The sequence below is a fragment of the Petaurus breviceps genome, unplaced genomic scaffold, assembly GCF_028583685.1.
Source record: "Petaurus breviceps papuanus isolate PSGF00001 unplaced genomic scaffold, PetGlider_PUasm1.0 90925, whole genome shotgun sequence".
Lineage (NCBI taxonomy): Eukaryota > Metazoa > Chordata > Mammalia > Diprotodontia > Petauridae > Petaurus > Petaurus breviceps.
Window position 1 is genome coordinate 29,237,374 of NW_027187380.1, and position 26,276 is coordinate 29,263,649.

The 26,276-nt window shown below is 38.0% G+C and overlaps 1 protein-coding gene across 2 annotated transcripts; it reads left to right on the forward strand.

Moving 5' to 3' along the window:
* The first annotated feature begins 5,971 nt into the window (after window positions 1-5,971).
* LOC138152646 (zinc finger protein 436-like) lies at window positions 5,972-26,276 on the forward strand. Of its 2 annotated transcripts, XM_069076675.1 has the most exons (7): window positions 5,972-6,325; window positions 7,219-7,413; window positions 7,830-7,926; window positions 19,958-20,037; window positions 20,305-20,431; window positions 22,409-22,522; window positions 24,147-26,276. In XM_069076675.1, the coding sequence occupies exons 1-7, from the start codon at window positions 6,221-6,223 to the stop codon at window positions 25,544-25,546; spliced, it is 2,118 nt and encodes a 705-aa protein (XP_068932776.1). In that variant the 5' UTR covers window positions 5,972-6,220; the 3' UTR covers window positions 25,547-26,276. The 2 variants fall into 2 exon arrangements, with proteins under 2 accessions (XP_068932776.1, XP_068932775.1); XM_069076674.1 differs by having other exon boundaries at window positions 5,972-7,413.

The following is a 26,276-nucleotide window of genomic DNA, read 5'->3' on the forward strand; positions in this document are numbered from 1 at the left end:
ATTGTCTATTGATGAAATGTATATATAATCTGTATTTTTAAAGTTTTCTAGCTTTGTAGAGAAAGAAATTCATGTGGAACTGGGGCCTTTCCTCTAGAACAGGGGCTTTAAACATTTTGTTTTGTGTCACAGATCCCTTTGGCAGTATGGTGAAATCTATGGACCTCTTAATGATTTCATTCATTCATTCATTCATTTTTGAGACTGGATCTCCCTTTCTCACTATGGCTACAAATGCCACTCACATGCCCAAACCTAATACTGATAGGAATGGAGGGTTTAACTGGCTCTATTTTTTTCTGATCTGTGCTTGTTCATGCCTTTTTAAGAAGCCTAGCCTATGCTTCTGGAGGGAGTGACACACCAAACCAGACTGAGAGTAGACACCCTACTTTAGCTACCTACCTTTAGCTCTAGTGCAGCACAGAACCCCTGAATTCAAGGGATCTACCAGCTCCTCCAGTAGCAGAGTAATGTTTTTTTAAAATTGATAAAATAAAATATACAGGATCAACAAGGAAGGCAATTATTTGGAGATAGTTGTCAAAATATTTTTTATATAAGTTCATGTATTACAGGATTAAAAACTCTTGCCCTAAACTAAAATTCTCATGAGCTAATCTCATTAATCCAGGCAGACTATGTCTCAAAATAGTCTAATCAAAGGAGGCTGGTGTAATAGTAATGGAATTTAAAGATTCCCCTGTATTGGCTTGGTTTTCAGGTTGAGTGTTAAAACCTAGAGCTTGTGAATCCCACTTGTGGGATGGACTTGTTGACGAGAGAGAGACAGAGAGAGAGAGAGAGACAGAGAGAGACAGAGAGACAGAGAGACAGAGACAGAGATAGAGAGACAGAGAGAGAGACAGAGAAAGAGAGAGAGAGACAGAGAGAAGAATTATTGAGGGCTAGTTTGAGTGGCCCAGGACTTTTGAGAGCTGCTACCCGGAGCTGCCAAGGACTGAGGAGACATGTCTGTGATGCTGGTACTTTGTCTGTCTGTTTTGATGTTGTTTTGCCAGATTCGTCTGCTGGTGGACAGTGCTGTTGTTGCACAGATCCTGGAAACTTGCTGTTGGTTCAGGGGTGCTGAGATTGTTCTGCAGACAGAGAGTAAATTGCATCCACTGGTAAAGAACAGTGCTGTTGTTGCAGAGGTCCTGGAGAAGGATTTTCTTGTTGTATGTTTATAGAAATCCTGGAAGGAGGGTTTTGCTGTTTTCAGGGGTCCTTGGACTGTTCTTCAGACAGAGAATGAATTAATGAGGACACTGGCAATTGTATCTTGTGGCCTTGTTAAGCAGAACTTTCCTTGGGTCAAGATGAAGAAAAGACCTCTCTTTGGGTATTAAATGCTGTGCTTAAGCTTGTTGTAACTCAGGTGTAGATGGCCTTTTCAGTTGTGATCTAGGTGGGAAACTTTTGACTTTTTTGTGCTCTGTGACTGACCAAAGGAATGTAGTTTGCTTATGATTGGAAACTAATCTCCATTTGAGAAGAAGATCTTTGGGATTGACTAAATGAATGTACTTTCCAGGGGTGGAGTAGTACTGGGAAATTACTGAATTACATTTGGTGAATGCTGTATTTGGAATTATGCTGTATTTTGATTTTCTGTGTTCTTAATTTGTCACTGAATAGAATGGAGAGCGGCTATGCTGGTATTTTGAACCTTTGGGAAGTTGCCTTTGCTTGGCATTACAGCTGGGGAGTAGAGAGACCTCAAGAGAAGGTCATACCCTGAGTTGACCACCAGTGGGTGGAGATAGACATGATAATCAAGAATTAATTTTACCCTCTCCTGGAAAAAGAAGAGGATGAAAAGTGCTCCCCATCAAAACTGCCCTCTACAGTGACATCTGTTGAGTATCATATATCAAATAAAAGGGCCTATTGCTTTCAACATTGACTGGCTTGTTTAATTCTTATTTGGAATCTAGCTAATTCCAGCAATGGACCTTGGCAGGATTACAGTTTTACATTTACAAAAGCAGAGGGAACTGAATCCCTTTATAGATGGATGCACTGATCTAGAGTGGTCAAACACCAATTATAAGAAAACTAGGGGTATATGTCAGTGTTGGTGAGCTAAGTGGTAGAATGGATAGAGTTCTGGGCCTGAGGTCAGGAAGACTCATCTTATTTTTTTATTCAATTTGCATCTGGCAAACAGTCTTCCCTACTCTTCTTCTGCCTTCATATTAGGTCATACCTATTGATGTTCTCTCAAATATCATGACTTCCCAGTTTCTCAATCTACTCAATTTCTGTGACCTATTCTACCACTCTACCTCACTTATACACAGAAATGGTCATACCCTTGACCACCCACAAGTGAACTTCCAGGTTCATTAACTCTGAAATTTTTTATCTAATTATAATATTTTATCATTCAATTTTCCCCAGTTTTTACAAACTCTAAACCTGATCTTTATTCTCACAATGACCTTCAATCCTTCCACCCCTCAGTTCTTTCTCAATCCATTACCTCTGTATACTTTCCTTCCATCCTTATCAACTCTTGAACTCAATTCTGTTAGCCAACAAGCATTTAAAAGTGCAAGGCACTAAGGATATGAAGAAAAACCAGTCTCTGACATCAAGGGTCTGAAGTCAACAGTCTAATGTGGAAAATAACATGAAAACAATTATGTGCAAATAAAATGCATGTGTGCATATGTAAAATAAACATATATATACATGTATGCATGCTACTCTTTCTTGGTTCTTCCCTTACCTGCTGTTTCTTTTGCTGATTCTTCATCCATAACATGGCCACTAATCCTGGATGTCCCCCAAGGCTTGGACTATTTTCTTTTCTATGTTACTTCACATAGTTATCTCATCAGCTCCCATGAGTTCAAATATCATATGTATGACTCCTAGATCTACATATCTATCCTTAGTTTCTTTTCTGTGCTCTGGTTCCACATCACTGATAGTTTTTTGGACATCACAAACTATTATAGGCATCTCCAACAAGTTATACTCTAAAGAGAATTCATGATCTTTCTCTGTAAACTTTATCTTCTACTGAATTTCCCTATTATTATAGAAGGCACTACCATCCACTCAATCTGGCTACTTCATTGTCATCCCTGACTCCTCATTTTTGCTCACCTACCCTCCATCTAATCTTTTGCCAAAAAATTCTCATTTCTACTTCCACAACATTTCTCATATGTTTCCTTCTCTCCACATAGAGTCCCAACCCAGTTCAGATTCTCATCACCTATAACTTGGAATATTTTAATAGCCTTCTAAATGGTCCCTCTGTCCCAAGTCTCTTCCCAATCCAATTCATCCTACAACTGCCTAGGTAATTTTTTTCTTTTTTAAAAAAATTATTTATTTTTCATTTTCAACATTCACTTTTATAAGTTATGAGTTCTCCCTCCCTTCCCACCTCCCCAAGACTACATGCAATCTGATATAGGCTATACATATGCAATCATATTAAACATATTTCCACTTTAGTCATGTTATGAAAGAAGAATTAGAACAAAAGGGAAAAACCAGGAGAAAGAAAAAACAAAAAAACAACTCCCCCAAAAGAGAAAATAGTATACTTCTATCTGCATTCAGACTCCATAGTTCTTTTTCTAGATATGGATAGCATTTTCCATCTTGAGTCTTTTGGAATTGACTTGGATCATTGCATTGCTGAGAAGAGCTAAGTCAATTAAGGTTGGTTATCATACAACATTGCTGTTACTGTGTACAATGTTCTGGTTCTGCTCAGTTCACTCAGCATCAGTTCATGCAAATCTTTCCAGATTTTTCTGAAATCTGCCTGCTCATCATTTCTTATAGAACAATAGTATTCCATTACATTCATATACCACACCCTGTTCAGCCATTCCCTAATTAATGAGCATCCCCTCAATTTCTAATTTGCCACCACAAATAGAGTTGCTATAAATATTTTTGTATATGTGGGTCCTTTTCCCATTTTTATGATCTCTTTGGGATATAGATTAGGTAATTTTTCTAAAGCTCAGGTAGTTCTGACCTTATCAAAGCCCTACTCAATGAGTTCTGGTGATGGAATCCTAATAAAGCTGCCCCCAGCTTCAATAGTCTAACTTTCTTATAGGCCCCACTGAACACCAGGCCCACTGTCCCTACCTAGAAAACTCCCTCCCCCCAAAATCCTAACTTCTTCATATGAAATGACCCAATTCAAGTCAATTATTCTGAGCATCATTTTTATTGAGCTGGCCAGCGACAGTCTCCCAAGGAAACCTTAGGAGAGCTGCTCCATCAGGAGGCGAGGAATAGTTAAAGCCAAGAACCACAAAACAGGTGTGAGAAATAAAGTTAGTCTTGTGGGAAGTAAAGTTAGTCTGACAATGGTAGATAAGCACATCCGTTGTAGCCAGGTCTTGGTCTGGAGAGTTGTATAGTCCTTTCCCTGATATATTGTGAGACCCAGATGTCCTGGGTCATTCTGACATCTTATCAGGAAGTATGGCCAGGTCTGTTTCTCACAAGACAGGGGCTCCTGGCTAAGCACTTACAAGTTCAGGAAGAATTCAGTAATTTTCCAAACTTGTTACATACAGGGGCTTAGTTTATGAGGCCATGGGCATTTCACATATATACCTCATTGCTCACTAGAACAACAGGTATGCCCATGAACTCCTATTTCTCATAGAACATCAGGAGTTTCCATGCACTTAACCACAACCACATCTATCTAATCTGACAGGACCATAATAGCCAATCAGAAAGCATCACCATTCCTACTTTCCATAAGTAGGAACCTGTTCAGTAATTGCAAAAGTTGTCCTTTAGGTGAATTTATGAGGTAAAGAAGATTATAAAATCATCTTACATATATATGCTTCCAATGGATTTTTCTGTATGCATTTGCAGTTCCACTGGGGCTAGGAAACCTCCCCTATTCCATAATCCCTTAATACCACCACAACCCCTTTCTCCCCCCCTTTTTACTATTCATAATTTATTATGCATATTTACTCTTTAAAAATCTTGTTTTCTCTGAAGTTGCTGGTTCCTCTTAGAATTTAGGTAGCTTCATGAGAGGCGTCAATCCCAGTATATGCCTATACTTGGACTAGTAGTGGTCTTATTTCTTTGAGATGGTTCAGCCACTATACATTATGAAACCACACCACCAGTGGGTCCCTATTAGAGAAGAAAAGGGAACAAGCATTTATTATGTATGCTGTGCTTTACAAATGTTATGTCACATTGCTTCCAGGATCAAATATGATCTCCTGCTTGGCATTTAAAGCTTTCCAAAACCTGGTTCATTTTTCCAGTCTTCTTACACTTTACTCCCCTCTCCACATACACAGTGACCTAGAAACACTAGTTTACTTGCCATTCCTTGCACAAATACTCTTATCTCCCCTCTCCATGACTTCGAACTGGCTGTTTCCACTTTCTGGAACTGCCACACCCAACTTCCATCTTTTAGTTTCCTAGGCTTCCTTCAAGCCATTCCTTCCTCCTCACCTCACATCCCTCCTTCTCCAGGAGGTCATTCTGGTGACCCAGGATTCTAGTGCCTTTTTCTGAGATTATCTTCCAACTACTCTGTACAGATCACGTATGTACCTATTTACATGTTCTATCCTCCAATTCTAATGTGAGTTTCTTGAGAGCACCAAAATGTCTTTGCCTTTCTTTGTGTCCCCAATGCATAAAAACAGCTAAATAAATGAGTGTTTGACGCGTATTATATGCGTTTAAAAAGAACTGGAAGATGTATCTCAAATTGTGCGAAGATTTTGGTTGGGCTTCTACTACCTGGTTCCTTTTCCACAGCGAAAGAATCCTTGTAGTTTTGGAAAAGTAAGATGACTTTTCAGGAATCTCAGATTTGGTGCATCAACCACCTTCCTACTAAGTCCGTAGCATTAACTTCCGCCTCCCAGTAGAACAGCTGAAAGGGACCAAAGGAAGTGCTTTCTGCTTGAGGATGCGTGAGCGCAGGATCCAGGGCTCTTCCGGTTCGTGCAGGGGCGGTTCTCTCTGCGCTTGCTGCTCGGTGTCAGGGGCCAGCTGAGGCCCGCTGGAGTTGACCGCGGCTCGTTAGTTCCCGGAGACGAACAGGCAGTGAGGCTTGTGCGTTCGACCGCCGTAGGCTAGAGGACCTTGAGGTGGGGATTGAAAGGGCCCTCCTGCAGGGAAGTGGAATGGGCGAGGGCTTCTGTGCCTGGACCGGCTCCCGAGAACCAAGCGTCCTTTGATGCTGCTTTCAGATCCTCATTTCCAGCTTGGTGCTTGTCGAGGTTTCGTTGTTTTAAGAAGGAATCCTGGCTTCTGGGATCGGCATAGACCCCCGCCGGCACCCGTCAGTAACCTACAACTGATGTTTCCTCCTACATCCTTTTGGCCTCAGAGTACTGAAGCATCTTTTTCTTTATCTATCAGTATCTTTCTCAGATACTGAAGCATCTTAGGTTCTTTAATGTCATAGAAACACTTGATTTTTAATCTTGACTTTGCTATTGCTTAGCCATGTTGACGCATGGGCACAACTTTATTTTTAATGGGGCAGTATCATTCTTGCTATTGATTTCATAGCATCAGTGTGAGGATCAAACGAGGTTATGTGTAGAAAGAGTTTAGCAGCCATAAAATAAATTGTTGTCGTTATATGTATTTTTCTTAAGTCCCTGGCCATCCTGGTTGTTTTCACTAAATCTTACTGGTAACTTACAAGCAAATCAATGAATCAGATTCTTTCATTTGGTTATTTATAAAACCCAAGGGATCTGAAAAATACCTTGCCTGACCCTAAATTTTAAAAATGAGTATACTCATCTTTTTGTAGAATTAAGTGGATTGATTTTTCTGGTAACAAGAAAGTTTAAATATGTTCAATACTCCCCAAACCTTTGCCTTTTCTTGTTTTTTAAAGTGATTTATTTTGGCTCAGCAGTCTCTAGAAAAAAGAGGAGACCAAGGACAAATTTCTCCAGACCAGGTTTCAATTGGAAGATGAGTAGATTTGGGGGGAAAACTATAACTGTACAGTCAGAAGAAGCTACATCTCTTGGTCCCTGGATTCCCCATAAGGAGGATGAGTTAGTCATAGTGAACTTGGGGAAAAAGGATTTTAGAAGGGAACAGAACACAAGCATTCAAGGGAACAACCCTCCAAAGGGGAACATCTTCCAAAGCTTTAGGCAGTTTCGTTACTGTGAAGTGTCTGGTCCACGAGAGGCTCTGACTCGCCTACAGAATCTCTGTTGGGAATGGCTGAGACCAGAGATCCACACAAAGGCACAGATCCTGGAGCTGGTGGTGTTGGAGCGATTCTTGACCATTCTCCCTGACACACTCCAAACCTGGGTGCAGAAGCATTGTCCAGAAAGCCCACAGGAGGTGGTGACCTTATTGGAGGATTTGGAAAGAGAACCAGATGGATCAGATAAGGTGAGCTAAAGGAAAGGTAATTTGTGAGCTATGTACTCTATAGAAGAAAAATTAGATAATGATAGGAAAGACCATGGGTTCAGTCCTTTAAATTGCATCTAAGGTGAGTGCTGAGCTGTCTGGAAGGATGCTTGGGGAGGCAGTTATTACAAGTTGGTGAGCATTGTATGAGCAGAGAGGCACAGAGGTACAGAACCCAATAAGCTATATGTTGGGCATAGAAAGTAGATTGACTTGGGTAGAGTTGAAAGGAATTCTAGGGGATAATGAGATAGAATATTAAGTTGAGGAAATTGGATGATGCCTCACTGGGCACTTGCCCTTGTATTGAAGGATTAAATGCAATTCTTACTCTTTTCCTCCTCCTGTGATCTTTTTCTCATAGGTTTTGGTTACATAGTATCATTTTCCTCTAGGTCCCCACGAATGCACCAGTGTCTTCAAAAGAGACAACAGCCCAGGGAGCAATGGAAACCCAGTTTAAGACTGTACCCTGCCCTGTACAAGAAAATGGTGAGGAATAGGGAAGTGGGATGGTAGGGTTACTGAACATGTGAAGATACAAACCAACTAAAGCGAGTAAAGTGTTACAGAGAAACATAATAAGATTGTATTTTAAATGGTGTAAAAAGACTGAAGATCTGTGGAGAAGTGTGAAGTGAAGCTTAATCAGTGAAAATTTCTAAAGGAAGATGAATTTAAAGATGGATTGTGAAGAACATGAGGAGATTTGAAGATATCTCAGGTATTAGGGAGCAACTATGAAAGTTAAGAGGTGGGAGCAAACCAGGGAATGTCCTTGGGGGCCACTAGGCATCCTTTCCTGAAGATAGAAAGCAGAATAATTTTGTTTATGAGTGGAATAATGAGAAACTAATTTTGTCAGTAGTGGGAAGGGAAAGGGTCTCTTCCTATTATCAAATGTTCTTGAGTATAGGCAGTTCTGCTATGATGCTTATTTTGAAAATAAGAATTTTTTTCCAATATGATTATACAGATTTTGTGTTTGCTTATGTATAGTTTTGCCATCAAGGACAACTATAGCAAGAATGAATGGGTGGGAGGGTGAGACTTCTATAGAAAGGTTGAGAGAAGTATCTACCAGCATGTGATGGGCCCTATGGGAAGAGCTATCTGATTCCAACTGAGGAAAAGTGTTGCAGTGGTGAGAACTAACGGAAGGACATGTAATACTCCAGAAGGATAAGAGAGAGCCTGGAGTGACTGGCATAGAAGGGAAGGGAAAACGGCCCCTGAAGAGCATCCCCACCCCCACCCTAGAACAGACATCATGATAGTGCTAGTGCATCAGTTGGTGAACAAAGCCAGGTTCGAGGTGGGGGGAGGGGGGTATAGCCAGCATGTGATGAGACCTACAGGAAGTTCAGTGGGGTCTGTAGAAAGAGGAGATGAGGAGATGTCTGGCTCCAACGGGGAGAAGTTCTGTAGCTGTTATGTTTCCTGATACAGAAGATGGTGAAAATTAATAGTGGGCAGAGGGGTGTGATACTTTTTCAGAGTGAGAGGTGGGGACCTAGAAAGGGAGGTGGGCACTGAAGGGAAAGGAAGACAGGATACCACCAATGGCACTTCCCACCCAAAACCTAAATAGACTTTGATGACCTAACCCCTTTTACCCTGCCACCCCCAAGCCACCTGCCCAAGGAAAAAGCCTTGGAGATAGATGCAGAGCAATGTCTTATTGGAAATGGGCCCAGCACTTGGGGGTTGTGGTGGGTATTGGCAGGGTGAAGGGAGGGAAGATTGTTTCCCTAGGTTACCTCCTGGAACAGGCAAGGTCAGAGATCTCCAGTTCCAGGTTACAGGGTGTTTCCACTTATGCTCCATGTGAGGCAGTAGCTGGTGTTATTGGTGACTGGATCTCACTATGGGAATTCCTTCTTTTGTGGCTTTTGTAATTGACACTGGGACTGAGTTTGAGTGTTGTGCTCCTAATTTTATTTTTCTCCATAAACTTTGTGGTTTTTATTGTCGGAATTTGCATAACAGGGTTATTTTTAGGAAGGGTATATCTCCTTACATGCATATCACATCAGTGGGGAAATTTGAATGTTGTATCTAGGAATTTAGATTTATTGCAGAAAAAAGATCAACAGGACTTGGTAGTACAGAACCAAAACCCCCACCCACATTTTCTGTTTTTCTTATTTAAATCTCTTAATATACTTTGGGTTTTTTTTAAATGTTTTTATTTTATTTTCAGTTCTGAATTCTCTCCCTCCCCCAAGCCGTTAAGAAAGCAAGAAAAACTAAAAACAACTTCCTGCATTAATCATGGACAAAAAAGCAAAAAAAACTTCAGTCTGCACTCTTCTCTATTTGGAGATGGATGGCATGTGGAACCATTATGTGGTTGGTTCTGTTCTACTAATCAAAGTTCCTAAATCTTTCAGAGTTGTATGTATTTACAGTATGGTTATTATATAAATTATTCTCTTGATTTTGGTGACTTCACTTTGCATTAATTCATACAAGTTTTCTTAGATATTTCTAAAACCATTCCTAAATCATTTCTTATAGCACAATAACATTCTATCACATCCATTCCCTAATTGATAGGCATCCCTTCATTTTCTAATTCTTTGCCACCATGAAAAGATCTACTAAAACTATGTTTGTACATATGAGTCCCTTTCTTTTTTCTTTGATTTAGTTGGGGTATAGATCTAGTAGTGGTATCACTGGTTGATATGGGAATGCACAATCTAATAACTTTCTGGGTATTGTTCCAAATTGCTTTCTGGATTGACTGGACCAGTTTGTAGTTCTACCCAAATACTGAAAGTATTTGTCATTTTCTTTTTTTGTCACTTTTGCTGTTCTTATGGGTATGAGTTGGTACCTGGTCTTCACTATACTTTAAAGACAGAAAATCACAATATAATATTCACAACATAGTCTCAAAGTAAAATAGTCACTCTTAAGTTAACTCAATCAGTCACTTATCAGTAGTATCAAAGTACACAGTCAAAGTCTTTCACTCATGGGGCAAAGTCTTGATTAAATCAATCAGTCACTTATTCAGCAAAGTTTTACTAAGTATCATACACAAAACCCTCCACCCCTTAGGTCACTAGTAAACTATAATTCCATAATTACTCAGTACCCAAGGAGAGGTCTTTTCATCTTGACTTGGGGCCTGTTCTCAGATTCCCTGGATCCCCTTCCATGGTCCCAGATTCTACCAGTATTCACCAGACTGTCACCTGGGTTCAATGGCAGACAGCTCCCAGTTCCTTGACCAGCTCTCTGGGCAGGTCCTGCTCCACACTGAACTTCACAGGGTTTGGTCCAAGTCAGATCCTTCACCATTTCTGCTCCAAAGAATTCAAGGCTCAACCAAGCCACAAACAAAGTCTCGGCATCCCAGTCATGCTTCAGTCACCTGGGCTCCTGGCTCCTGGCTCCAAATTCTGGGCTAATGGGCTTCTGGCTCCAGGTTCCTCCACCACCACAAGTTCTCAGGACTCAGTTCTCCATTCTTCTGTAGCTGCTCTGCCACCAGATCTCGGTCTCAAGGAAATTCTGACCATGCCTCTCTGGGGCTTTTATTATATACACAGTATTACCTACTTCCTTCAGCCAACCCTTTCCTGTCAGTTAACAGGAGACCGGAGTTCATACCTTCTGTTCTCCCAATCAGAGGCTTCCTCAGTTACTAAGTGTTAAGTACCTGCTGCTTTTGCCAACACAAAGGGATCTTCAAATTAAAAATTACATTACCATTACACTACCCCAACTTTCTAGTAGGGCAAGATGGATTTCTATACCCCCAGTGCCTGTATATCCTATTTCCCTTGCATGTTGCATGTAAAAAACCATTTTTTAAAACATTGGTTTTTAAAACTTTGAGTACCAGATTTTTTCCCTTCTTCCCTCCTCACTTGCCCCCACTGGGAAGATAAGCAATTCAGTATAGGTTGTACATGTGTAGTTATCCAAATCATTTCCATAGTAGTTATATTGTGAAAGACTAACTATATTTCCCTCCATCCTATCCCACCCCCACTTATTCTATTTTCTCCTTTGACCCTATCCCTTTATGAAAATGTTTGCTTCTAACTACCTTCAACCCCAATTTGCCCACCCTTCTATCATGCCCCCTCTTATCCCCTTCCCCCCTATTTTCCTGTATGGTAAGATACCCAATTGAGTGTGTATGTTATTTCCTCCTTAAGCTAAATTCAATGGTAGTAAGGTTGCCCCATTCCCTTTCACCTTCTTGCTCTTCCCCTCCATTGTAACAGTTTTCTCTTGCTTCTTTTATTATGAGACAATTTACCCTAATCTATCTCTCCCTTTTTCCTTCTCCCAATAAATTCTTCTCTCACCTCTTATTATTATTTTTTAGATATCATCCTTTTATATTCACCTCATCCTGTGCCCTCTGTCTGTGTATACATATACATATGTCCACACTCACATATATATTTATATACACATATACCCTCCTATACATATGTATGTATATATACATATATATACATATATAATCCCTTCAACTATCCTCATACTGAGAAAAGTCTCATGAGTTACAATTATCATTTTTCCATGTAGGAATGTAAATAGTTCAGCTGTAATAAGTTCCTTATGATTTCTTTTCCCTGTTTACCTTCTCATTCTTCTCTTCCTTCTTGTATTAGAAAGTCAAATTTTCTGTTCAGCTCTGGTTTTTTCATCAAGAATGTTTGAAAATCCTCTGTTTCATTGAATGACCATATTTTCCCCTGAAGCATTATAGGTTATTCTTGGTTTTAATCCTAGCTCCTTTGACCTCCGGAATATATTCCAAGCCCTTCGATCCTGTAATGTAGAAGCTGCTAGATCTTGTGTTATCCTGATTGTGTTTCCATAATACTCAAATTATTTCTTCCTGACTACTTGCAGTATTTTCTCCTTGACCTGGGAACTCTGGAATTTGGTTATAATATTCCTGGAAGTTTTCTTTTTGGGATCTTTTTCAAGAGATGATTGGTGAATTCTTTCAATTAATGTTTTGCCCTCTGGTTCTAGAATATCAGGGCATTTTTGCCTGATAATTTCTTGCAAGATGGTGTCTAGGACCTTTTTTTGATCATGGCTTTCAGGTAGTCCAATAATTTTTAAATTCTCTCTCCTGAATCTATTTTCCAGGTCAGTGGTTTTTCCAATGAGATATTTCACATTGCCTTTTATTTTTTCATTTGTTTGGATCTGTTTTATAGTATCTTGATTTCTTATAAGGTCATTAGCTTCCATTTGCTTCAATCTAATTTTGAAGGAATTCTCTTCAGTGAGCTTTTGAGATTCTTTTTCCATCTGGCCAATTTTGCTATTTAAGGCATTCTTCTCTTCATTTTTCCTCATTGGCTTTTTGGGCTTCTTTTCCCATTTTGTTGGTCTATTTTTTAAGGTGTTATTTTCTTCAGTATTTTTTTAATCTCCTTTAGCAGGCTGTTGACTCACTTTTCATGATTTTCTTGCATCATTCTAATTTCTCTTCCCAATTTTCCCCCCACTTCTCTTACTTGATTTTCAAAATCCTTCTTGAGTTCCTCCATGGCCTGTAACTAATTCATATTTTTCTTGGGATCTTTTGATGAAGGAGTTTTGACTTCATTGTCTTCCTCCCATTCCATGCTTTGATCCTTTTTGTTCCCAAAAAAGCAATTTATGGTCTGAATAAGTTTCCTCTGCTTGTTCATCATGCCAATTACTTGACTTTTGAGTTCTCTGCCACAGTAGAACTCTGCTTCCAGATTGCAGAGAGCTTTGTCCCAAATCACTGCGGTTTTGCAGCTGCCAGAGCTATTAGGAGGGTACCCTCTCTATAGCCTCCACAAGCTCTGGCATACTGGGTACACACCTCAGGACCACCACCCAAGAGAGTGATCCATATCTAAGCATGTTAAAGCAAGAGCGATTACCCTCTGAATGGTCTCTTGTCCCCCCTACAATCTGCAGGCCAGGAGCTCTGGGGTCAGTCATGCAGCAGCAGCTGGTGTCACTGCACCTGTGCCACCTCTTGCCCTGGGGGCAGTGGCCAGACTGGGCTCTTCTGTCCCCCTGTTCAACAAGTTATCCACTGACCTTTTGCTTTCTCTTTGGAGTTTATGAGTTGAGAAGTCTGGAAACTGCCACAGCTGTTGGTGATTCACTCTCCTGAAATCTGCTCCTTGCTATCAGCCCAGTGTGATAGACCCTTCCTATCGACCTTCCAGGCTGCCTTCAGTGGGAGATTTCTTTCTCTCTGTCACTTTGTTGGTTCTGTAGCTCTAAAATTTGTTTAGAATAATTTTTTTGCATGTATTAGAAATGATTGGAGTGGGACCTCACACCAAGTTTGTGCTTCTCCTCGGCCATCTTGGCTCTGTCACCAGCAGTCTCCAATGTATTATTTTTATATCACTATAGTTTTCCCCTTATATCCCTTTTTCCCACCTATGAGAATCATTCTATTTTTTTAAAGACAGGAAAAAGAATAAAGAAAAATCAGCATAATTGATTAATGCATCGAAAAAGTTTGTAAATATGTGCCATGTGCAATACTTGAAGACGTATAATCTCTCCAAAAAGGTAGGGTGGGAGTATCGTCTCATATCTCTGCTTTTAAGTCACTCGTGCTTTGCAACATTCATTTTTTATTTGTGTGTATGTGTTTCTTTCTACTATGCTAAACTGTTGCAGTCATTGTATATGTTGTTTTCTTAGCTCTGTTTACTTCACTCTTGTGTCAGTTCATCTAGATCTTTCTATGTTTTTCTGTATTAATATTGCCATTTCTTATAGCATACTAATATTCCAGTACACTCATGTTCCATAGTTAGTCGTTTTATAGTTGGTGGGCATTGCCTTTGCTTCCTTTTTCTTTTTTCTCTCTTTTTTTTTTTTGCTGTCACAAAATGCTGCTATAAATATATGAGTGTATTTGGGTATTTTCTGCTTATCGTTGGCATCATTGGATTATATGTCTAATAATGAAAGCTCTATGTCAGAGAGTATGGCCATGTTAGTCACTTCATTTGAATAATTCCAAATTGCTTTTCAAGTTGCACAGTACACTATTTCACATTTCCACCAACAGTGCACTAATGTGGCTGCCTTCTCACAGCTCCTCCAACATCAACTGTTTTCATCAGTGTCATTTTTCCAATTTGCAAGGTGCATGGCAAAACCAAAGTGTTATTTTGATTTACTTTTTCTCTTATTACTAGTGATTTGGAGCATTCTTTAATGTGGTTGTTAATAATTTGAAATTGTTAATTATTTGAAAACTTTTGAAAACTATTTGTGCATATCCTTTGACCTCTTTTGCAGAATAGCTCTTGATCTTATTACATGTGTTTAAGTGTGATACTAAACCCTTAGAGAAATTTGATGAAAAGGTTTTTTTCCCCATTTGACTTTTCTTAATTTAGGTACACTAATTTTGTTCATGCAGTGCTTTTTTGTTTCATGTAATCAAAATGATCCGTTTTATCTTTTTAATTGCCTCTTTCTCTTTTTCATTAAGGATACATCAATAGCTCTTACATTACATTGAAATATGCAATGACTTACATATATATGGGGAAACAATACTGAACTTAGTTACAAAATACAAGGAAGTAATAAGAATGTATATATGATATTCAGAATGGGGAAACTTCACTGTAAGTCATTCCACACAGTATGATCTTTAATAATAAGTTCATATATCTATTTATAATATTTAGAGGAATATGACAGAAAGTGCTCTAAGCCTGATTTCTGACAGATTGTTTTCCAATATTCTTAGCAGTTTTTATCTCATAAGTGATTTATGTTTTCCATTTTTTCAAACGGATTTATTGAAAGCTGTGTTTTCTGATTCTCCCTTAGCTAATCTTTTCCGCTCATCTACTTCTTTACTTTTTTAACCATTATCAGATGGTTCTAATCACTGCTACTTTATAAAATAGTTGGAGATTTCTTCATCCTTATTTCCGTCATTTCCCTTGATATTCTATGTCTTTTTTTTCAGTGAATTTTGTTATTTGTCAGATTCTTTTAAGTTGTCACTTTAATAACTTAATTGTATAATTTAACTTTAGTAGTATTATCATTTTTATTATACTGGCAGGGTCTAGTCAAAATCCCTGAATATTCATTTGGCTATTTAATGTTTTAATTTTTTTCAAGGGATACTTTTTAATCTAATCTATTCTGCAGTACTTTGTGTGCTTTTTGGTAGATTGATTCCTATATGCTATCTGCGTTTTGTAGTTACTTGGAATGAGATTTTTTTCCTATTGTTTTATTTTAGATTTCGTTATTATTCTATGGAAATGTTTTGATTTTTGATGATTTACATTGTAGCATGTAGCTTTGATGAAGCTGTTGTCTTAATTAGTATCTTTCCTGATTTTCTGATTTTTTAAAGTTAACTATTGCATTACAAACAGATAAGGATGGTTTTATCTCCTCTTTGCCTTTAATTTCTTTCTCTCATACTATTGCTACTGCTGTTATTTCTAGAGCTCTATCAAATAGTAGTACAGAGAGTGGACATCCTTTCTTTATTCCCATATTCTATCAGAAACGTTCTACTGTATTCCCGTTGCTTTTGTTGTCATAAAGATTTTTTTTATTATTAAAAAAAAGAAGCAGCCCTCTATGCCTATACTTTCTAGAGTTTTTTAGCCTGAATGAGTGTTGTACTTTATCAAAAACTTCTCTGAGGCCATTGAAACAATTATGTGGTTTTGGGATGTTTTTGTTTTTTAATAGATTAATTATATTGATGGTTTTCCTAATGTTGAAACATTCTTGCATCCCTGATATAAATCTGTGATTTCTTGTATGAATTGCTGTAGTTTAATAGGATTTTATTTAAAATTTTTCAGTTGATAATCATTAATGATATTGGTCAACATTTATCCTTCTGCATTTTATTTTTCCTTGGATTAGTTTTTAGGACTATATCTCATAAGAGGAAGCTGATATAATTCTTTCTCAGTTACTTAGAATAATTTGTGGTCTATGGATTCTAAATGTTATTTAAAAGTTTGATAGAATTCTCCCTTGAATCCATCAGAATTTTTTTCCTTTGGTAGGTCCTTTATAGTCACTTATATTTTAGTTTTTGCATTTAATATTTTTAAACATATTTCTCAATTTCTTTCATACTTTCAGTTAGCATATGAAACTGTGCATGATAGGTTCTGATTATTATTTTTGTTTCTTCTGGTTTTATTGTAATTTTACTTTACTCATTTTCTACATTATTGATTTGACTTTCTGCCTGCCTTATTTTAATCATGTTGGCTAAAGGTTTTATCAATTGTGTTAGTTTTTTTAAAATAGTTGGCATTTCTTTTCATCATTGCTTTAAATTTTTTTTAGAGGGGGAAGGCAAGGAAATTGGGGTTAAATGACTTGCCCAAGGTCATGCAGCTAGTAAGTGTGTCAAGAATCTGAGGCTGCATTTGAACTCAGATCCTCATCCTCCTGTCTCCAGGGAATTGCTCTATTCACTGCACCACCTAATTGACCCTTTCTTTAATTTTTAATACCTCTTTTTTTTTTGCTCATTTTAGTTTATTTTCCTATGTTGTTGGCTTTCTAATTTCTTAAAATGCCTGGTGCTCTATTCACTGTGCCACCTAGCCGCCCCATGTGTATGTCTTCTTTTAGTTCTGTGTATGAGTTAAGATGCTGAAGCATTTGGAGCATATAAATTTCATATTGATATTGGTTTGTTGTTTGTGGTTACTTTCAGCATAATATAATTTCCTTGCATGTGCTTTTTTATGTTTTGAGCATTTGGTTTTTTTTTTTTTGCGTAATTGTAAATCTTGCGTTTGGGGATGTACATGATACAGAATAAAATTTTTTCCATCCCTTCAATTTTATTCTGTGTATGTTTTTCTTTTTTAAATGTGTTTCTTGTAAGCAGAAATTTGTGGGGTTTCATTTTCTTATCTGATCTGTCACTCTTTTTTTTATTTATTGCATAAGTTAGATTTCTGTTTTCCTTCAGTTGTCTTCCAAAGTTTTACTCTTTTCAAATTAGATAATGTCTCTCAGAAACTTACTAGCTGTGTGACCTTGGGGCAAGTTATTTGACCCTGTTTGCCAAAGTTTCATCATTGTAAAATGAACTAGAGACAGAAATGGCAAACCACTCCAGTATCTTTGCTAAGAAAACCCTAAAAAGGGATCACTTAAAAGAGTTGGACATAACTAAAAAATGACTAAACACCAACAATCTTACTATGGGCATGATCTGCAGGGATTTGGTACTTAGGGAGAACACCCTTTTTGTGTCAGGAGAAGTATACAAGAGAAAGGAGAACTGATTCCCATAAGAGTGGGAGGAGATAGAAATAGGGAAGAGATTTCCAGGAAGACAGGGGAAAAATAATCATGGAAAAGGCAACAGTCAATGATGAATGGCACAGGGGCGGCCAGGTAGCACAGCAAGTAAGAGCACCGGCTCCACTGTCGGGATGACTTGTGGATCGAATCTGGGCTCAGACACTTAACACCCACCCAGAAACACCTGGCCATGTAACCTTGAGCAAGTTACTTAACCCCAATTGCTTAGGGGCGGCCAGGTGGCTCAGCGGGTAAGACTACCTGCTCTCTTTCTGAGATACTACAGAAATTATTTTTCTCTTAAATTTGATTAGGGTATAGCACACATTCCCCTCTGTCTTCTTCCTTCCACCCTTTTGTGGCCTCTTTCATTGTCTAAATTTAGACCCATAAAAAAAATTGATTCACTTTTAGGTGAGGTATTAGGAGATTTAGTCGATGACATTCTAAGCCTTTTTCTCCACCATTACTTTTACTTGATTTCTGCTTTCAACCATGTCTCCTTGCATACATTTAGATATAAATCTCTTAATGTTTTTGTTGTCCTTGGTTTCTATAATTTGTTTATCTCTCTTGTGTTTTATTTTCTATATTCAGAAGTTCTGGGCAGATTTTGTATATTATTTCTTGCATCTTGGTATTCAGGTTTTTTGTCTTATGTTCTTATGGGAGACCTATAATTCTTAAGTTTAAGTTTAATTAAGTTTAATTAAGACCTATAATTCTTAAGTCTATACATCTTGTCTTTTAGATTGATGTATGGAGATCAGGTTTTCTTTTAATGTTACTTTTTTTTGTTTCTCTTCCCATTTTTTCTAGTTTACTCCATGTATTTGCATTCTAAATCAGTTACCCTCTCTTTTGTTTCTTTGGTGGAACTTGCCACTGTTGATTCAATTTTTTTTTTTTTTAAGAAATTGGGGTTAAATAACTTGCTCAAGGTTACACGGCCAGGTGTTTCTGGGTGGGTGCTAAATGTCTGAGCCCAGATTCAATCCCCAGGTCATCCCAACATTGGGGCTGGTGCTCTTACTTGCTGTGCTACCTGGCCTCCCCAATTCAATTTTTTATATTCTGCTGATTATTTCTGCTGTGCATGCTATAAAGTCTGCTTTTGCAGTTCTTATTTAGAACCATTCAGGAACATTTTGCTGAAATTCCATATTCTCTTAGAAATCCACAGGTCCCTTTGCCTAATTAAGTGCTTAGTTTTGCAGTAATTATTGATAGATGTCTTTTTGCTGATCTGGAGGCCATATTCCTGTTTGTTATTAAAATATTTACTGTTATGTTCAAAGTATCTAGCTGAATTTTCTTCCTCCCAAGATCTTTGGTAATTTTAGTATCCCCCCCCCCCACGGCCCCCTTATAGTCCCATATTGCTTACTTTCTGATTACTTCCCCTTTGATGGAAGTTTCCTTGGGGGCTGGACCTCAAAGACATCTCAGCCTCTTCCCTTGCAGTGTCATTCATCTGCCTTTGCCCAAGTGACCTCTGAAGGAACAGAACTGGTTCCAGTTAGATGCTGGGCTCATTCATTGTGGGAAATTCCACATAACCACACTCATTTGTCCTTCTCTAGTTCTCTCTCTTTCTCAGTTCTCTAGCTGATCTATATGTCTTTTGAATTTCTATGGCACTGGGAGGGGTGTGGGTAATGGGGTATAGAACTGAATTCTTTTGCATTACTGGAGTGTGTTGGGTAATAGGTTTACCTATGTTGAGTGAGTGCATTAGTGCCTAGTGAGTAGTCTTTTCCAATGTTCATTGAATTGTTTCCTCCGTTGGGTTCTTGGTATGCTAGATTGGCGAGACACCTAAAATCTCTCATGCATAACTCCTGGTTTGGAGAGGTTTGTGAGGTTATAAGCATCAGAGAAAATGTCTAATCCTCAGCCTTGTTGGTCACATGTGCTTTTTCTACAATTTCCTTTCTATACTTTTGTACATTAGTAGTCTTTATTACAAGGGTATACACAATGAACTCATGTGTGTGTGTGTGTGTGTGTGTGTGTGTGTGTGTGTTGAAAGTAGATTTTATAGACATCTGTATTACCTGGAATTCTTTCACCTCAGGTTCCATGAACTTAGGACCACAATAAATATACATTGATAAGGATTTAACATAATAAAAGGGTTGGAATGAGACTATTTTTGAAAATGAGTTTTAGAAGCTGGACTCATATATAAATTCTTTTCCCTCAGCCACTTGTATTTCTGCCCTTCCTCAAGAGAAGAAGCACCCTGTAGTCGTAGCAGTAACACTCCTAACAGCTGAGCCCCAGGTGAGCTGTGATTTTCTTTTTGTTGTTATTGTTAATATCCTCAGATAGAAACTCTCGAGTTTCTCAGTAAAACCAAGTTATGTTTATGTAGGACTTAAGAGTTTTGGTGTCCTCACATTTCCCTCTGCATTTCTTTTTGCCCCATAAACAAAAACACTTTTAAAACTATGTACACCAGCAGATACCCTTACCTTGCATCCTTCCCTTCTCTTGTCCTCAATGTTTCTGTGGAATTGTCCTTGGGGCAGCAGGAACATATTGTTTCAGGAGTTGTTGACATTTGAAGATGTGGCCCTCTCTTTGACCCTGGAGGAGTGGGTACAATTGGACCTGCATCAGAAAGACCTCTACAGGAATGTAATGCTGGAGAATTATGAGAATATTGTCTCATTGGGTAAGAACTTCCCTCCTTACCTATTGTCTTATTAAAGTCTGTCCCTTGCTATTCCCTTTACTCATAACAACAGTGATTATTTAGAATTATGAACTGAGGCTCAAGCATCAGTTCCCTAATTTTATAGCCTCTGAGTTACCAGAGATAGGGAATATTGAGATGTTTGTAATGTCATAGCAAGAAGGTTTCTATTCTCTCTACATATTTGATAGTTCCTTTTTCATTTTAAACCAGGGCTTCTTAAATTTTTTCTATTCACAACCCCTTTTTGCCCGAGAAATTTTTATGTGAACCCGGGCATATATAAAATGAATGTACAAATCAAAAATTTACTGATAGTAAAGAAATTTATTTTGAAACAGTTCTTTGGTGTATATGTGTGTGTGTGTATATATATATATATATATATATATATATATATATATATATATGTATAATATTACCATTTATTAAAGATGAAAGCAAATTTTCATACTAATGAGATGAATGTACTTGTTTATGTTTATATACAAAATTAAATCATTGCAGAATATTTGATACTGCAAGATGTAGAGCATCTTCAAAATTTTTCAGAGTTGATTGATATTTTGATTTTGTAATCATCAGTGCTGAGAACACTACTTTGTATTAGTACATAGTACAAAATGGCAGTAGTATGTTTAGGGCCATTTCAGAAATTGTTGGAAATTCTGTCTTAATCCCAGGTCAAAATTTATTCAACAATATTGTACATAGAGTAAAAACACTGCAATTCATAACATATAGTAGTCTTGAAACTGAGCTGAGGTGTTTCTGGCAGCATTTGTTGGCCTTTTGTGGCATGATGGCATACACAGTGCAAAGTGTGCATGTTGTGTGTTTAGAACCAAGTATTGAAGTTGTGCAGTGCAACATGGGCAAGTACTTCCAGGAATACTCTGGATTCATTACACATTTGATTTTGAATTAATTTTTGGTTGCACGTTTAGAAACCTTTTACTGTTGCCAAATTTTTTGAAACCCCTACATTGTTATGCAACCCCATATGGGGTCAGAACCCACAGTTTAAGAGCCTCTGATTTAAACAATAATGATTTATTAAGCACCTACTGTGTCCTGAGTCTTTTGGTCTGTGATTATCAGAGAGTTGAAATGGATAATTTCTTTGTATTGTTTGGTTGTTTCAGTTGTGCCTGACTCTTCATGGCCCCATTTGGGCTTTGTTGGCAAAGATACTAGAGGGGTTTGCCTTTTCCTTCTCTAGCTCATCTTATAGATGAGGAAAGTGAGGCAAACAGGATTAAATTATTTGCCTAGGGTCATATAGCTAGGATGTATCTGAGGCCAGATTGAGCTCATGAAATTGAATCTTCCTAATTTTAGGCCCAGCACTCTGTACCACCAAGTTGCCTGGATTTCTTGTATTCTGCCCCATTCCTCATCTTATAGGAGAATCTTCTCAGTTACTCTGGTCTTAGAAGATTGACATTTGTCATTTGAGAAGGTTGTTTAGTCTCCTGCCACATGAAAGTATTTCTTCTGAAAGAAAAAAAAAAAGAGGTAGTTAGATGGTGAAATGGCCAGATTTGAAGTCTAGCAAGACCTAAATTTGAGCATTGCCTCAGACACTTCCTCACTGTATGACCTGGGCAATCTCTCTGTGGCTTAGTTTATTCATTAGTATAATAATAGGAATAATAATTATAAGAATAATAATAGCACTTACCTCAATGAGTTTACTTATGTAAAGCCCTTTGTAAACTTTAAAGCCATATGTAAATGCTAACTATTAAAGAGGCCATGCTTTACCTGCCCCAGATTTCCTAGAAATTTATTCCTGAGTTCCCTATGGATCCATTCCCATTCCTGCTAGACTTCCTAAGATGTCCTTCTTGAATGCTTCCTTCTCTTTCCATCTGCCTTCTGAAGAGAAATTCTCCAACAGGTTATGGAGCATCATTCCACAAGTTTATCCTCTAATCTGTTTATTATTAACAGGATTATCATTTTCCAAACCTGCTGTGATTTCCCAGTTGGAACGAGGGAAAGAACTGTGGTTTTTGGATATTCAGGGAGCTGAGAATAGAGAGGTCTGGAAAAGCAGAAACCCAGGTGAGTGATTGAGGGAGAGTCAATTAGGAGGGAAGTAAGTAGTAGCTGACTAGTAGCATGAGTGAGATATTGGCTAAATCATTAGTTCACCAAGTACATTTTATGCCAGGTCACTGATAGAGAACAGTTGTAAGAGAACTTTCTTCATCCTGACTTTCTATTTCTATGGTGCCTTCCCACCCAAAATGGCATTAGTTATCTCTTAATTACCAATGAATTCCTTTTTAAAAATGATACCTAATATCCTAAAAAAAACTAAACTAATAACCCATCTGTCCCATATTTGATTGAATAAATATTTATTGAGATTATACTTTGTATTAGCTCCTAGTTTAGTCATTTTGAATCCTCATTATAGCATAGAGTTGACCCTAGGTTCCCCAAGACTTAATCTGACTTGTCCTGTCAAACTGAACAGGCCAAGTGACAGTATATGTGTCTCTTCTTCACTCAGATTCAGAGTGACTCATTACCAGAAAATTGGCCATCACATGATGAATTTTCATTGACCACAGTTATCACCAAGATACCACCAAGATGTAAAAAGGTTGAGCTATATGTTGGTAGAGAAACTCCTCATATTAATGACAGGCAAAGAAATAAAGAGTGCTGTCTTGCCTAGTTAGATAAGGAGAAGTCACCATTGATGAGAATTGTCCCCAGACTAAACTGGTTTCCTTTTTGTGAGGTACCCCATGTTGCTTGCTATCTAATGTAGCTCTTTAAGAAAGAGTAATCAACCTCACACATAATAACCCACTTTTATATAGTATTGTAAGGTATACAAAGTGCTTTTTCTCCTAACAACCCTAATAATGTATACATTTTACATTAAATTACTTTACCCTCACTATACAAATGAGGAAACAGGCCAGAGACAATAAGTAATTTATTCATACTACTGATAGATTTGAACCCAGGTCTTCTAACTACAAGACCAATATATCCTTCTGCCCTTCAGTTCAAGGCAGTATATATTGTTAATTACAAAAGCACAAACCTCTTTGTTCATTCTCTTATCATGTACTTACTTAGCTGTTCCTCACTTCTATGTTCAGTTTTCTTCATCACCACCATCTTTTGTTACTTCTCTTCATTCTTTTTTTTTTTTTTTGCCTTTTGGAGGGCAGTTGGGATTAAGTAACTTGCCCAAGGTTACATGGCTAGTTTTTTTGTGTGGGTGTTAAGTGTCTGAGTCTTGGGTCCTCCTGACTCCGGGGCTGATGCTTTACTCACTGTGCCACCTAGCCACCCCACTTCTCTTCATTCTAACAATCACATTTATTTCCATTTCTGCTGAACTTCTACCATATTTCCCCCCTGCTCGTCTTATCCCTAAGTTACTGTATGACTCTCCTCCTGAATTTCTGCTAAGCACAAGGTTTGCTCAGTCTAGACCATATGGGGCCACTACATTCCAACTGCTTCTCTGGCATAAGAGGCACTAATGTCAACCATCATTAATCCATAGCGACCCTAAACAGACTGATTGTACCCTAAGCTCTGTCTGATGAGTTGGAGAATTAGGTTGATTTAATTTATGAATAAGGAGAATTCTTCTAGAAATTAATTTTCTCCCAGGACAGAGTTAGTTAACACTGGCCTTTTCTGTTTATTGTATTAGGTGGTGAGACTAGTACAGCAACCTATAAGCCAGTCTCCAAGCAGGAAAGTTCTGAAGAATTTCATTCAGAGAGATTGAGAAAGCTACAGAAGGAAGGTCCTCAATTACATACATTTGGAGAAGTCTTTGAACTTCAAGGCAAATTAAAAAGTGTACAGGGAAGACACACAGGGGAGAAACTGAAGGGAGAGGAGACTCTGAGAGAAGGAACTATTATGGATAAAAATAGTTTTGCAGAAGAAAGATGCCAGCGTTGTAAGGAGTATCAGAAAGGCTTCTGTCTAAAAGTTCCTGCAGGAGGCAGAACTTACAAAGGTGATGAATGTGGCAGCAACTTCAGTCAGAACTTGGATCTTAGTAAACATAAGGAAAGTGACCCAGGAGAGCATCCTCACAACTGGAATGAATGTGAGAAAAGTTTCATTCTTTCATTTGTTGAGCACCAACTTATTCCCACTAGAGAAAAAACTCATCAGCAAAGCATTTCAGTCTCCCATGAAAGAAATTGTCAAAGAACTCCTACAAGTGAGGGGCCTAATGAATATAATGAATGTGGAACAAGGCTTAGTTCCAGTTTAGTCCTTAATGATTCTCAGAAAATTCAGGCCAAGGAGAAACCTCACGTATGTGATGTCTGTGGAAAAACTTTCAGTTGGAGGTCACGGCTTATTCAGCATCAAAGAATCCACACTGGAGTGAAACCCTTTGAATGTGAAGAGTGTGGAAAATTCTTCAGTGAGAAAGCGTACCTTATTCAACATCAGAGAATTCACACTGGGGAGAAACCCTATATATGTAGTGACTGTGGGAAAGCCTTCAGTTATAGAGCACAGTTTTTTCTACATCGAAGAATCCACACTGGAGAAAAGCCCTATAAATGTAATGAATGTGGGAAAGCCTTCATTCAGCGCTCAAGGCTTATTCAGCATCAGGGAATACACACTGGAGAAAAACCCTTTGGGTGTAGTCAATGTAATAAATATTTTAGATATCGCTCAAATCTTTTTAAACATCAAAGAATCCATTCAGGAACAAAACCCTATGAGTGTGATGAATGTGGGAAAGCCTTTAGGCAGAGCTCACGCCTTATTCAACATCAGGGAGTCCACACAGGAGAAAAGCCCTATGAATGCAATCAGTGTAATAAATGTTTTAGTTATCGTTCAAATCTTTTTAAACATCAAAGAATCCACAGTGGAGAGAAACCGTATGAATGTGATAAATGTGCTAAAGCCTTTCGACAGTCTTTTGATCTTAACAGACACAAGAAAATCCACACTGGGGAGAAACCCTTTGAATGTGATGCATGTAAGAAAAGCTTTAGTAGAAATTCACACCTGATTCGACATCTCAGAATCCATACTGGAGAAAAACCTGCTGATGCAGTCAATGCCATATAAAATTTTATTGGTTCTTTATTCAGTCTCTGCAAATTGATGCAAGGAGGAAAAACTGAATCAACTAAAATGGGAAACCTTTCATTTACAATGTATTTGAGCATTATAAGGTAATTCAGCATTTGAGGATCCAAAAAGAAAAAAATTCTGAATATGATAATGATCCTGCCTTGCTTCTTTAGTCAGTCTCTTGTCCTTGATTCCTGTCAGCTTTGGGGATTAAATAGTAGTGCAGCCTTGAAGCAAAGGACAAGGACCCTATAAGGAGCATAGCTCCTTGGAGCTATGTGTACACATTTGGGAGTCATTTCTAGTCATTCAGAGGAGAAAGTGGGACTGGTGAACTTGCACAGCCCTACATCACCTAATTCTGATTCACTTGCAAGTCCTTTTTGAGAATGAAGGACAAACAGTAACAACAATGTATGCACATTTAGCTAGCTTGTGAGAACTTTGAATTTTGTTTCATTGTAGTTTGATGTCTCTGCCTTTGATGATTGTAGTTTTCCATTAATGCTTTCTGATTCCCCTTTATTTAGAACCCTTCCTTTCTGTGTTTGACCCAGACTTAATGCAAACTGTCATTACTGTCTCAGTCTCTACTCTGTATTGTCTTCTAGTCCAACATAGAATATTAAACAAATTATTGGAACAAAAAGTTTATAAATACTATGTTTGAATGAAACTGATAATCAGACACCTAAGACTAACAATTAACCAACAAGGAAGAAAA